General features: G+C 35.9%; 1 protein-coding gene across 3 annotated transcripts in view; it reads right to left on the bottom strand.

Moving 5' to 3' along the window:
* Positions 1 to 14386, bottom strand: part of kcnh1a (potassium voltage-gated channel, subfamily H (eag-related), member 1a) — a 50033-nt gene that overhangs the window by 33697 nt on the left and 1950 nt on the right. For 2 of the 3 annotated variants that reach the window (XM_039693628.2, XM_039693789.2), the window contains 6 exons: positions 11552 to 11675; positions 9909 to 10015; positions 9557 to 9685; positions 9370 to 9488; positions 7814 to 8206; positions 745 to 1171 (listed from right to left, as the gene is read on the bottom strand). In XM_039693628.2, the coding sequence (XP_039549562.1) occupies positions 745 to 1171; positions 7814 to 8206; positions 9370 to 9488; positions 9557 to 9685; positions 9909 to 10015; positions 11552 to 11675 (1299 nt within the window). Of the gene's footprint in view, positions 1 to 744; positions 1172 to 3556; positions 3584 to 7813; positions 8207 to 9369; positions 9489 to 9556; positions 9686 to 9908; positions 10016 to 11551; positions 11676 to 14386 lie in introns of all 3 variants that reach the window. The other variant, XM_039693568.2, reaches the window with a different exon arrangement.

The following is a 14386-nucleotide window of genomic DNA, read 5'->3' as shown; positions in this document are numbered from 1 at the left end:
TAATGTGATCAGAAACAAATCAGTTCACATTGGAACATATCAGGGCAACCTGAAGCAAAGATTTTTGACCCAAGTAACTAGAAAACATACAGTGGCGAAAAATATAAAACAAGAAATAGCTAAATATGATGCATTGTTTAATTGTCCTACAACTTGGAAGGATATCTTGCAACAAAACGATGCTTTTTTCAAAAAGATACACAGACCATCAACACTTAACTCATAAACCTCAATAACGGTCAATTACAATGGCAACAAACAGCATTTAGTAAAAATAAAAGCACTGATCATCACAGCACAACAGTGCTGACAACAACACCAGTGAAATAAAACCAGCCCAACAGTAAAACAATAACCAGTAAATATTTAATAAATAGCCCCAAAGTTCCATATAAAAGTGTTTGCAGCTGACTCACCATTAAGCTTGCTGGGTCAGCATCTAAGGGATTATTGTTGTTCTAATGCGTATTTATATGTACTTTTCACAGTGACACAATGAGTCACTCACATTTCCTAGTATCTCTTCAAGAAATACGGATCTCTGTGCATGGTAGCCAAATATTCCTAAAAAGTCTCAACATAATAGATCTATTCTAGATTTAAGTGTGTGCATAGAACTAAATCCCTAATACTTACAAGCACCATCCCTTGTTCTCACATTACGTATATGATGAATAGTCTTAAATGAACACTGTATTTTTCACTCAGGTGTTTATGGGGAGTATATAAAGCTTTTCAACTCACATCCGATCATCATCATGGCCACGGCGAAGATCTTCTCCCCATCTGTGGTTGGAGCAATGTTTCCAAAGCCAATACTGGTCAGGCTGGTCATGGTGAAGTACAGAGACGTGATGTAGACAGAATCTTTTGTAGGTCCGCCTTCCCATCTTCCCGCACTGGCATTGAAGCGGTAGGGTGACCCAATGGTGTCACCCAGCATATAAAGCCAACTGTCCGTACGTATTGTGTTACGATCCTCGTCAATGACTTCATAGTCTCCGATGCTGTACCAGATGCAGGCCAGCCAATGGGCCGCCAATCCAAACACACAAACCAGCAAAACCAAAACAGCAGCTCCATACTCAATGTAGTGATCAAGTTTACGAGCCACCCGGCCCAGACGCAACAGCCGAACCACCTTCAGGGAACTAAACAAACTACTGATACCCTGAGGGAGAGAAAGAGAGGGAGAGAAAATTAAATGTACAGTATAATTGTTTAAATGTGTTTTTATCCATCCATCCATCTATCAAATTATAAACATAAAAGGTCAAAGCAATTCTACAGACTCCTTTTCTTCAGTCAAAATAAAGTTCATTGTCTCTCTCTTCGCACAAATTCTCTGCATTTATAAATATGTACAGGCGTCTGCCAAGCCAGCCTTCTGAAATCAACAACACAGAGAGCTGAAACTGAACCTGAGCAGGCAGAACAAAGAGCTCCTCAGATCTGAACAAAACAAGCTGCAATGTAGCCATAAATAACCGAAGTGTACTATCTTTTTCAAAAAAAAAAAAAATCTTCTGTGTTGTCAGAGTATGCTTTTTCCCTCTTATTCCTATTTTGTTTTCTTATTTCTTGACATCAGAGTTATACAATCATTATTCTGAGGAACAGAGCAGGAAATTAACCACTACTAGTAGTTGTAGTGATGAAAATGTAATATTTGAACGAATGAACGAAAATAAACAAATCTTTTCCCGAGTCATTTCGCTCGTTGAATGAACCAAATGACACGACAAAAGATTCGTTCATTTTGATAAACGAGTTCGAACAGGAGAGTCACGAACGCGCATCACAGAACAGAGCAAGGCAACCATTTGAGCTTATAAAACTTAAACTTTGTTGTTATTTGTTTTTAAATGAGCGATCGTTTCGCTTAAAGGATTAGTTCACTTTTGAAAAAACTTTTGCTGATAATTTACTCACCCCCATGTCATCCAAGATGTCCATGTCTTTCTTTCCCCAGTCGAAAAGAAATTTAGGTTTTTGATGAAAACATTCCAGAATTTTTCTCCATATAATGGACTTCAATGGGAACCGGATGGTTCAAGGTCCAAAAGACAGTTAATAACTGTTTTAGATGCAGCTTCAAATGTCTTTAAACAATATCAGACGATGAATAAGGGTCTTATCATGCGAAACGATCGCTTATTTCAAAACTTATTCCAAAAATGTAACTTTTCTAAGGACAAATGCTAGCCTTGCTCTATTCTGTGAGGCGCGTTTGCAACGTCACGTATTACGTAATTACGTTCAAAAGGTCACGGGCGACGTAAACGTAAAACATCTAAAACTGTTATTAACACTATCTTTTGGACCTTGAACCATCCGGTTCCCATTGAAGTCCATTATATGGAGAAAAATCCTGGAATGTTTTCATCAAAAACCTAAATTTCTTTTCGACTGAGTAAAGAAAGACATGGACATCTTGGATGACATGGGGGTGAGTAAATTATCAGCAAAAGTTTTTTCAAAAGTGAACTAATCCTTTAATAAGACCCTTATTCATCGTCTGGAATCGTTTAAAGCCCTTTGAACAGTTTGCACTGAAACTGTCTTTTGGACCTTGAACCGTTTGGTTACCAGTAAAGTGCATTATATGGAGAAAAATCCTGGAATGTTTTCATCAAAAACCTTAATTTCTTTTCAACTGAAGAAAGAATGACATGGATATCTTGGATGACATGGGGGTGATTAAATGATCAGCAAAAGTTTTTTTTAAAGTGAACTACTCTTTTAAGCTCAGAAAATTTACCAAAGAAATCTCCATAAAAAAGGCATTTTGTCCATATAATAGCTTTGCGTTAATTTCAGACAGAAATTTTACATTTTATTCATTGATAATCTTTCCCTCAATGAATCTTTAACTTGACCATTTTAACTATTTAACCGCTGAATACTAATCACTGAATCAGTTAGTTGAACTCAAGAAATAGATCATTGAATAAATTATCTTATATATATATGTTTTCAGACTGAAGTTCAATGAGTAGTTTTAGTAATTACTTGTAATTTGGTGTGTTCTTCGTACACTTTTTTATTTTATTTTTTGAAATATGACATGAAATATTGTGTACAAGAAGCATGGACTACTTTTATAGTGCTTTTTTGGCTTTTTGGAGCTTAACAGATGAGGTCACTATAAAATATTATCTGAAAAGAGCAATGCAAATGTTTATAAAATGTATGAAAAAATTCTCCATTTGTGTTCCAGCAGTGCAAATCATACCAGCAAATGGGTTTTTTAAAGCAAATAAATAATATCTGTATTTTTAATTGTGGGTGAATTACTCCCTTACATACCGATCAACAAATCCACTGAGTAAACAGACATATGCATCACAGACAATACAGTTTAATACACATCAAGCAAATGTTTAAATGATAAAAATTCATATGAAAAATAAAATTATCTTGACTGAATTGATTAGAAACATGAAACAATAATAGGGTAACTTCTAATACTGTTTTTGGTTTACACCAATGCCTGATTGATGCCCTTAGGCACAGCATATCAATCAAATGCTGAGTTTTGAAATGAAAGGCCTACTTGAGTGACAGCTCGATGATTCCAGTTCTTCATTCGCCCACAACAAACACAGGCAGTGCAAGGGACATGCAAAAAGAAAGAGGGATGAGGAGGGAGGAAAAATACAAAAACAAAATATAGAGACAATGGTCAACAGAAGAATACACTAACAGTCAGTGCAAACAAAAGCATGCAGCTTTAAATCAAGAGTAAAAAAGCTGAGCCTGGATCGTTAGTGAGATCACAGGCATCGCAGACATTAATAATCGAGCTTGCGCTGCTAAAACATTAAAGGCAAAGTGAAACGATGACAGATGTATCTGTGAAATCATACGAGGGTTATGCAACATAAGATAATTATGCAAACAAAAGTTTTGAAATGAAACACCAAGGAGGATTTCCATTATTAAAAACCACACAGCTCTCCCTGTAGGCCATAACAATATGAACCTGTACCAGATGATGGAACGGAGAGATGTGTGTGCAAGTATGGCTGGTCCTTGTGTTTGTCCTTAGGGAAAAAAGAAATATTGGTTGCATTCCAATTTGCTTTCTTTTATTCACAAAAAAAAGTAATTTGCTGATGAGATTGTGCACAGTTTTATGTATGTTTAACAATATGCCATAGTGTGTGTTACAGTAGTTTGAAAAAAAACAAAAAAACATGGATGCACACTTCCCACCCAAGTAATTTCAGCATTATGCACTAATGCTGCCTTTAGGTTATGTTGGAATAATGATGTATTTATGAGATAAACGCCACAATGTCATAATTACCAATAAGAAGCTGTGGATTTTCTTCAGGGGTTGGCTTTCCAAGTTTGAGGGCATGTTAATTAAAGAATTATGGGGAAAAGCTCGTTGATATTGTTCATATTAACTCAATGAAGAATAGTGATAAAGCTTAGAAGACAATGCTGCACATTGAGGCATTTTAAGAGGATGACAGCCAAGCTTGTGAGACTAAACTAAATATTAAAGGGTTAGTTCACCGAAAAATGAAAATTCTGTCAGTATTTACTTACCCTCATGCTGTCCCAAACCTCTATGTGTTTATTTGTTCTGCTGAACACAAAGGAAGATATTTGGAAGAATGTTTTAATCAAACAGATCTCATTCCCCATTGACTACCACCATAGTATGTATTTTTTCCTACTAATGGGGAATGAGATCTGTTTGATTAAATAATGACAGAATTTTCATTTTTGGGTGAACTAACCCTTTAAATTCTATCATTACCTGTAGCAGCACTAAAAGTATACTATTAGTGCAATCCATCTGTACTCGGAAGTCATAAATTCATTAAGAGTCATTAAGAGTTCCCAGTTGGAACCTTTAACTGGAATGCCCCCTCAAGTCGGATTTCCGACTACAGACTACAACTCAAGACTACAAAATCCAAAATGTCTGCTCAGCACGTCAACAGAAGTCAAACAGTCCTACTGTACTATTACAGTAGTAATATATTGATTATTAGCACTTCTGTTGTCTGTGTCTCAATAAACTCATTATCTTTTCTAACCTTTGTATTCGTCAAATGCTCTCCCTAATGTAAAGGACAAAATGTCTGTTAAGGTTCACCTCAGCGTGAACTGTAGTTTACCAGCCGTTTCCTCCGCTGTTTCAATACAAATCAGCCAGAAAGCAAACACCAGACAGCGTGCATTATTCTCCATCAGAAATTCGTCACCTCGGGATCTAATTCGCCTTGTGTTGCGTAACTCTCTGAGGATGCCGTTATTTATGGTAGTGCTCTGTTCTTTGGGCTGATTCTGCTGAGCTCAAAGCCCGGCAGCATGCGCAGACAGATCTGATGAGCTTGATGTAGCTGATCACGGTAAACTGGTGCTGACAGCCTCTCTGAAAAGCCATATGCCCAGGGGCAAGATGAAAGCTCGGATCCTGTGTGTGTTTGTGTGCGTGTCTGTGTGTGTGTGAGGGAAGAGCGTCTGAGTGGGTGAATGTGCTGGTATCATATTCATTTGTAACTTGAGTTAGATTGTGTGTGTAAGTGTGAGTTGCGTTTAAGAGGTCTGGTATACATTGCCAAAGAGAACTCTGTTGTTTTCACCATAAGGTCCAGTTATGATATCTTGATCAAATATTACAAGGTAAAAAAAAGGTCCATTTAGACTTGAGTAAACGATTACACAATTTTCATTTTTAGGTGAACTCCCTTTAAGAACAAACAATTGTTGAATGCTGTGGAATGCAGGTGTGGGGTGTGACGGCAGTTAACATAAGGCGGAAAGATTGCGCTCATCCTCTGTGCAGTGGCGGGAATTGATTGTGAGTTCAATTAAATGCAGACAGACAGCTCAGTTTAAATCGTTATATATGGTCAGAGATTGATCGAGAGCAAAAGCTTCATCCTGGTACACAAACTCCAACCTCACAAGCACAGCATATCACGCAACAGTCCCCATCATTACCATACCATCACCCGTATTCAGCGAGCAAAAGAGAGAGAGAGAGAGAGAGAGAGAGACATATAGAGAGTTAAAGAGAGAGAGGTGCACCAATAAAGATCTACCGTCTACTCAAAAGCACTCAAATGCTTTAAATAAAAATTCAAAGTGTAAATATGATAGCATGGAAAAGAACTCTTAGGCCATGATCAATGAAAGGGTTTGTGTGCTTCGCTCTCACGCATCCCGATCAATATTAATTAGCAACGAAGATTTCAAGCTCAAATACTATCCCTCATACAAAGTACTCAGACAAATGATTCGTTAAATGTTGCAGGGCTGTTATACTGCCAGTTGTAACGATATACACAGTTTTAATAGCTATTCTGAACAGGTCTTTTGAGGTGTTTTGAGTCTCACTCTTTTGGTATAGATTTGTTAATTTGTTGCAGTCCTTTCCCTTGTTGCATTTTAAATCAAATCTATATAAGGAGGACACAAGTGGACCCTAGGTAGCAACTTATTAAGATCTTCCCTAGATCATTGAGTTGTAACATCAATGCTAGGTTTTCTCTTTAATGCAAGATTGCCCAATGCTAAGTTTTCTTCAGAATAGTGCTTTTCTGCAATATGTCTATTACCAGGCCCACACGGGACAATGCTCTCCACTTCGCCTGTCCCTTGCATGTTTGTTTATTGTTACATATTCAGATATATCTGATAATGCATTTATGTAGCCATACAATGTATAATACTCACAGACCCATTTTGGCAAATTTAAAGCCTTTCAGCTAATCAAATCAGCACAGAAGCTCTGTGCATAAAGGCCACAGACATTAAGCAAAATCTAAAGACTTATTATTAAAGAAATAAAAGAGTTTATAAAATTGAGTAGTGCATTAAATGTGGTACAAGCAATTACTTGTATGTACTTCCTATTTGGAGCTCTAGTCTAGTGAATATCAATATTGTGTCAAAGTTCAATTGTTGGGCTGTTGGCTTGGGCAGTGTGTGTGGACCAAGAAACTGATCTGAGATCAATTTTGCTGTTTAACTGCCACTAGCTGAAGAGATCTTAAAACAAACAATTAGCGTAATGAGTTTAAAGGTGATGTTCATATTTTTTTCCTTAATTTTATAATATCATCCCAACTTAGTATGGGGACAACTATAAGCAAGCTATTTATCGCATCCAAAATAAAAGTTTGTGTTTACATAATATACGTATGTGGGTGCACTGTGTATAATTATTTTGTGTATATTTATAAATGCATGTATATTTAAGAATATATAAAATATTTATATTTATGTATAATATAAATTGTAGATAAATCTATATACAGTATGAATATACAAGCATGTGTGTGTATTTATATGTCTAAAATAATTATTAACAGTGCACCCACATATATTGTGTAAACACAAACCAATGGATTTTTTTTCCAGGGTGATGCTAACTTCCTGGTTGGCCTACAAAAAAAAAGTCACCCTTGAAGCACTCTATAATTGCAATAAATTGTACTGTGATGCTCGGATTCTAGTTGCTGCTAACAGAGAAAAAAATTCACCTTTACTATTTTTGTAATATCCAAAATATATTCTTTAAGTTTACTTGTGAACTCCTTGACCTGACATATCTTACGTAAACTACATGTTCCTGCCTCTGAAATTATTGCAGTGTGCTGTTTTATTTAAGGACTTCCAATATATCTTCTTGATTTAAACATTGTGAGAAACAAGCACTTCAGCATACTGGAAAACCAGAGCAAAACCAGTGGTAAATCTCATCACACAGACATATTGATTCGATCACTGATTAATCCTTTTTCATGTTTGTGTGTGTATAGGCAAATAAATTGGTTGTACTGACCTCATCCACGTTCTCAAAGGCATTGATGACATCATAAGGCAGGCAGGACAACAGGTCAATCACAAACCAGGTTTTCAAGTAATTCATGCGAATCAGTTTCGGGTCTGATATCACTTCCCCGGCTGGACCCACAAACGTGGTGTGGAAATTTAGTACAATGTCCACCAGAAAGATCACATCCACAATGCTGTCCACAACCAGCCAGGTGACGTTGTTCTGCTTGGTTTTGAACGAGACATTGTAGGGGACCATGATGGCGGTGTAGAAGGTTAGAATGAGGATGACCCAGTCCCAGGTGGTCTTAAAGGCACAGTAGTGCAGGATGATGTGAGGGGGGGTCTTGGGTGTCTCTTGTTTATACTGGGGGAGGATATCTGAGCCCAGCTGGAGAACCTGCATGAGAGAGAGAGAGGCAGTGGAATCGTTTATATGAGCGGAGAGGAAGAGGAATGACCCGTCTAAGCAGTAATGCCCATTACAGGAGACTCGCCTCACATCCTGTAAAACATTTCTTCTCATATCTTCTGTTTAATAGATAGCAATGAAGCCTTGTCACTGACTAAAATAAAATGCTAGAATTAGAATAAATGTTAAGATTATATATTATTGAAGAATAAATAGAAACATACTATGTAATATATATATATATATATATATATATATAATCTTTTAACCTAAATTTCTCTAAATTCCTTTCATTCAAATTAAACAATGTCGAATAAAAATGTGGATTTTTTTTAACTGTCATATGTAGATCTAGTTACATGAACCATTTCAATCAATGAATTTAACCATTTCAATTGAACAATTTAATTTATATGATATATTTATATAATTTACATTTCTGCTATCATTTATTAGTACATGGATTTCTGCAATAGTTCATTCTGATTGGTCAATCATGGCATTCAGCGGTGAAATATTTCTGAATAATGACTGTTGTCAAAGGCAACACTATAGTTCTGACCAGTAACAGTATGTTACACAGCTTTGCTCATTTTCAGTGTTCAGTCTCTCTGCAATCTCTAAGATAATAAAATAATTTCAATTTAAATCAATATTTCATATGCATTCATTCATTCATTCATTCCAGTGGCTTTGCAATACACCAGACTGTTCTTCTTTTACTCATTCACAGAAAATAATTGGCTGGGGCAGATTATAAAGTCATTTTAAACTGCTCATGTCTACTGTCACCATAATCCTGGCATCTCCATTGCATGACAGCTTTTATGTGATACTAGTATAATTATTAGCCCTGGCTAGAATTTAGTTCTTTCTTCACATTTCTTCATATTTGGTGGCCTTTTGGCCCCAATATTGTTAATTCCTGACCCTGGTTTGTAAAGTATTCAAAAACACCCCACATATCTAATTAATCTCCCTGCAGTAGGAGTGTGTCTACTGAAAACACACAGTGTGAGAGGAAATCCGTCCAAGTGTTAGTTTGATCTTTTACACAGATGGATGCGAACACATGCTGACACACACCAGAATCACTCACAGGCGTAAAATGAAATGAAATGTATCGGTCTGATGTGCACACACAGATGTACCTCTGCAAGGCGCGAGTGCTTATGTACATTCTCTCCTTTATGTACAGTGGGCTGCAGTTGCTGCAGGACCCCCCGACTGCTGGTCAGAGCCCTGGTCAGACGAGCAAACTTCCCCCAGCCTGAACACAGAAATGACAGTTAACATTCACTCACAAATATACTCAAAATACATATGAACAACACAAACCTTTGGAGGAGTCATCTTCGATTGGCTGTTTGAATGCTGTGATGTCACTAAACGTACACAAGAAGAGCACAACCTTCTCCTGTTCGTTTCGTATAGGTGCTATTTTCACAAAAAACCATACCGGCGTTCCTGGAAAAACACACCCACATACATTTAAACATGATAGACAGAAAAAAAACTTGTCAGAAAAAAATATTCTATTCTGTCTTGGCTCTGTTTTACACCTTTATGCATATTCATTAATAGATTAGCATCACAAATTTATGCACCAGGATTGCTGTGTTCCTGCTCCTAGTTCTCAAAGCTCGGGTGTGTGTGCATCTGCATGAGTCTGTATGTGCGTAATGCTCACGGTTTTTCTTGTACATCAAGATCTCAAATGAGTTCATCTCATAGTTATCGAAAGTCAGCCGGACTTTTTCAGATGTGTCCTTATCTGTGAGCTCTCCGTACATAAAGCTGAAAGAGAAAACAAATGCAAATCACAATCAGAGTTTTCAGTGTGTGTTACTCATGTCATTCAAAATGCAGTTCACTTTGTATCTTTTGTGGAACACAAAAGTAGAACTTTAGCAGAATGGACATGACTGAACTGAACTGTTATAGGGGTGGTCAAACTTTTGAGTATTTTGAGTACCATTTGAGAATAGTGAACAAAAGGTGCCATAATAATAGCCCATATGAATTGTGTGATTTATTGCAAGTCTTCTAAAGCCAAAACTAAAGAGAGGATTGTTGACAACATATGGTCAGATGGACTAAATTTCTCATTTTGTGTTCCACAGAAGAAAGAAAGTGACATGGGTTTGGCACAAACTGAAGGTGAGTAAATGGTTCATTTTTTTCATGTTCGATCTCTAGAGATTTTACAAGTGAATTTATGGGTGGGTCAGTCTGTTGCTTAATTGATCTGTTTAGTCATGATGGGCAGATAAAATCTAAATTTGACTGAAAACAAGTTCAGCTTTGCTTTACTGTGATGACAGAAGCAAAGAGGGAGGGATGGTGTGTTCAAGAGACTCTACAAATATGTCTTTTTTTTGAAGCATCTAAACCTGAGACTCTAATGAGCTTGTCTTGTGTTTGGTATATCAGGGAAAAGTCAGAGTTCAAAGCTTGCTGGCTCAATAACTAAACTACAACTCTCCAGAAGACAGCCAATTTCTCAGATACAATTCTATTTCTGACATTTAACACCTGAAACGTAGAAAACTGTGGCTCATGAACTGTAACGGAATTATTTATATATTAGACTGTGCTCATTCAACCCATTCAAGTCAGTACGATTTTTTAACCGTTTTAAAGGAAGCCTGTTATGCTCACCAAGGTTGCATTTATTTGATCAAAAATACATTGAAAACAGTAATATTGCGAAATATTAGAACAATTTAAAATAACGTTTTTTTGTATTTCAACATATTTCAAAATGTAATTTATTTCTGTGATTTTCAGCATCATGACGAAATCATTCTAATATGGTGGAAATCATTTGGTGCTCAAGAAATATTTCGTAATATTATCAATTGAATTATGATTTGTGGAAACGGATACATTTTTCAGGGTTGTTTGATGAATAGACATTTCAAAAGAACAGCATTTATTTGAAATAGTAATATTTTGTAGCATCAAAAAAGTGTTTACTATCACTTGTGAACAATTGAATGCATTCTTGCTTCCCAGTCTTACTTCCCAAATTTCCACACACAGGGTATTGGGTTGTACAATATACTGTACTGTATTGTATTGCATATTGTAATACAATATTGCACTGTTCATATACTGGTTGTATTGCAGGCATACTTCATTACATACAGTATTCTACTATCTTGTACATTGTGTTATCAAATACTACTGTAAATGGTAGATTGTACGTGGAGTGCAATATATGTCAAGTGCAATCCTACATGAACTGTCTCTACCTTCCTCTCTTTTATATGATGTGATATAGAAACTAGAACATGCAACCATCATTAAGCTCTGCGTAATGTCTGATACCTGCAAGTGCTGCTTTTCTGCATGACCTCAGCACGGTGGTAGCCGGACAGCTTACAAAAGCCATCATTACTGTAAACGATGGGCCAGTCTACGATCTGGGCATTCCCCAGCACAAAATTTGTGTCTGTGGAAAGAGCACAGGAGGGTATGGGGAGAAAGCAGGTGAGAGGAACCAGGCACAAGGTCAACAGTAAGAAAGGAAGGAGTCAGTCGCTATGGTAATGTCACATGAGGCAGAATGAGTGGACAGTGTCACGGCAGCCGAAAGCCACTGATCTGACATGTTTATGACAACACTGAGTATTTCATCCTTATTTTATAGGTCTGTGCCTGAGATAGTTTTGCACAGCACTACGTGTTGCTTTAGCACATAAAACACTGCCACATTATAGGCTACTAGAGCCCTATTTAAATACAATGACAAGTTTATCTCAGTTTTTTTTTTTTTTTTTTTGCTTGTTAAAGTGAACAGAAAGAAACATATGGTAGTCTCAGCGTCAAACAGCCCACAAAACCACCCACAGACTATTGTGATCCATAGTGCATAGAAAATGTAAAAGATCTGCCTAAAAACATTGAGTTCAAATATAATTGATGACTTGTCTGTCATTAATCGAAGTCAAATTGCATAGGTTTGGACAGGTCTATGAAATATCTAATTGGTGTTGAATTTTGAACGCATCAAAACTTTTAAAGATGTTCAAGAATTTTGTTTGAGACGCTTATAAGCAAGTAAATGAGATATACTTCATCAAACCTGTATACTGGACGTAAACTTCCACTGTTACATCAGTTTTACATCTCACCAAAATAAACAGTTGTGTTTTATCACCTGTACAGTTATGAATAGCTTATGTTTTATTCTACTGTTCAAAAGTTTCAGTAAGATTTTATTTTGTGGGGGAATAATACTTTTATTCAGCCGAACACATTAAAATCATCAAAAGTAGCAGTAAACATGTTACAAAATGCTACACAAGATTTCTTTTTCAAATAAATGCTGTTTTTTAAACTTTCTATTCATCAAATGATCCTGAAAATGTAGCATGATTTTTTAGCACGATTTTTTTTTTACATAAATGTTTCTTGAGCACCAAATCATCATATTAGATTGATCTCTGAAGGATCATGTGACACTGAAGACTGAAGTAATGTTGCTGAAAATTCAGCTTTGCCACCACAGGAATAAATTACATATTAAAATATATTAAAATAGAAAACAGTTATTTTATATTGAAATAATATTTCACAATTTTACTGTATTTTAGATCAAATAAATGCAGCCTTGTAGAGTATAAGAGACTTCTTTCAAAAACATTTTTAAAAAATCTTACCCCAAACTTTTGAACGGCATATAGTACCAATATTTTGGCTGAACAGAATTAAATTATCTGATACCCATAATACTGTGAGAAAGTGGCTAAAATACACATTTTGAAACCCTCAGTTATCTTCACAAAACTTTCAAACACTCTCTTTTAAGTCTTTGCATGGTCCAAATGCACTACGGGAGTCTTTGCAGAGACAATTTCTGCTATTCAAAGCTGTCAATCCCGTCAAACCCAATTATACGCAAACATTTACTTCTGAGTGTTTTTCCAAAAGTCTGTGTTGAAAAGAAAACTCTCTGTGCCAGGGTCCTCTGTAGTGAAGCTTCATCTCTGTAACCTTGCTTTAACCTTTCCTGCGATGTCTGTCAATGTTAGTGTGTTAGTGGCTAGCTTGTTAAGCAGCTATCAAGCTGATTAGCTGACAGTAGTGATTTAGCCACTGCTGAGTAAGCCAGTAGCACTTTTAACAAATGTATCTCAAAGCTTGAGCAAGCTCACGGTAACACTATACAACTTGTAATCCGATATAAGAGAATTAAAAACATAGTCAGTTACAAATGAGGGCCAGTGAAAAGCAAGAAATTGACTTAAAACGTTGTCCTTTGTAGTATGAAGACAGTCTCATGACTTTCATCAGTCTTTATCAATATATTTACATACAAGGTTAAAAAAAATAAAGGGATACTCCACTTTTTTTGGAAATAGGCTCATTTTAGTATATACTATGGTTACTGATATTCTTCTAAATATCAGAAAATCGGCTGAATGGATTTGAAAACGGTAAAACTCAACTGTTTAACTCTGTGGGAGTTGTAAAATGAGCCTATTTCCAAAAAAAGTGGAGTATCCCTTTAAGGATTTCATGTGATCACTGTCACAAATTTGCTTTTTTGATTACTTACACTGTAAAATCTTTTTTTTTATGTTAGTAAACTTAACGTAGTGTTCTAATCATCCAATTGATTTGTCCAATGTATTTGAAATGACAATTAAAAAAGTTGTGTTAACTTTTGTAAGTAAAGCTCAAAAAGATATATTAGAGTTTAGATGATTTTACAGTAGAGAAATGGTTTAGCCTTTACCTTAAAGCATTCATAAAAGTTCATAAAAGCATTCATAAAAATCCTAAAACTTTATTTTTAAGTTTAAATTTTGAATTTCAGATTTTGACCCCAACTATCAACACTAAAATGAACTCATATATTGTCAAATAAAATAGAACAAATTAAAATAAAACATGCACTTTTTTTTCATTATAAAATACTTCCTTTGCCTCATTCAGACATAACATGAATGGCAACATTTTTTCACTTTGACTGCACATATGACAAACGCACAAAAACATTTTATATTTCTATGGCTATTGCTTGTATGGTAAATGTGAGATGAGTAAATGTCCTAACAAACAGAAAATGGAGGGGCAGCATCGGAATAAGAAGTGAAGGATAAATCAGGTCCATGATATCAATTCATGTAAGAGCATGGTGGTGGATTTGCCACAGAG

The sequence above is a fragment of the Pimephales promelas genome, chromosome 15, assembly GCF_988280905.1.
Source record: "Pimephales promelas chromosome 15, fPimPro1.hap1.1, whole genome shotgun sequence".
Classification (NCBI taxonomy): Eukaryota; Metazoa; Chordata; class Actinopteri; order Cypriniformes; family Leuciscidae; genus Pimephales; species Pimephales promelas.
This window is presented reverse-complemented; position numbering and strand designations above follow the sequence as displayed.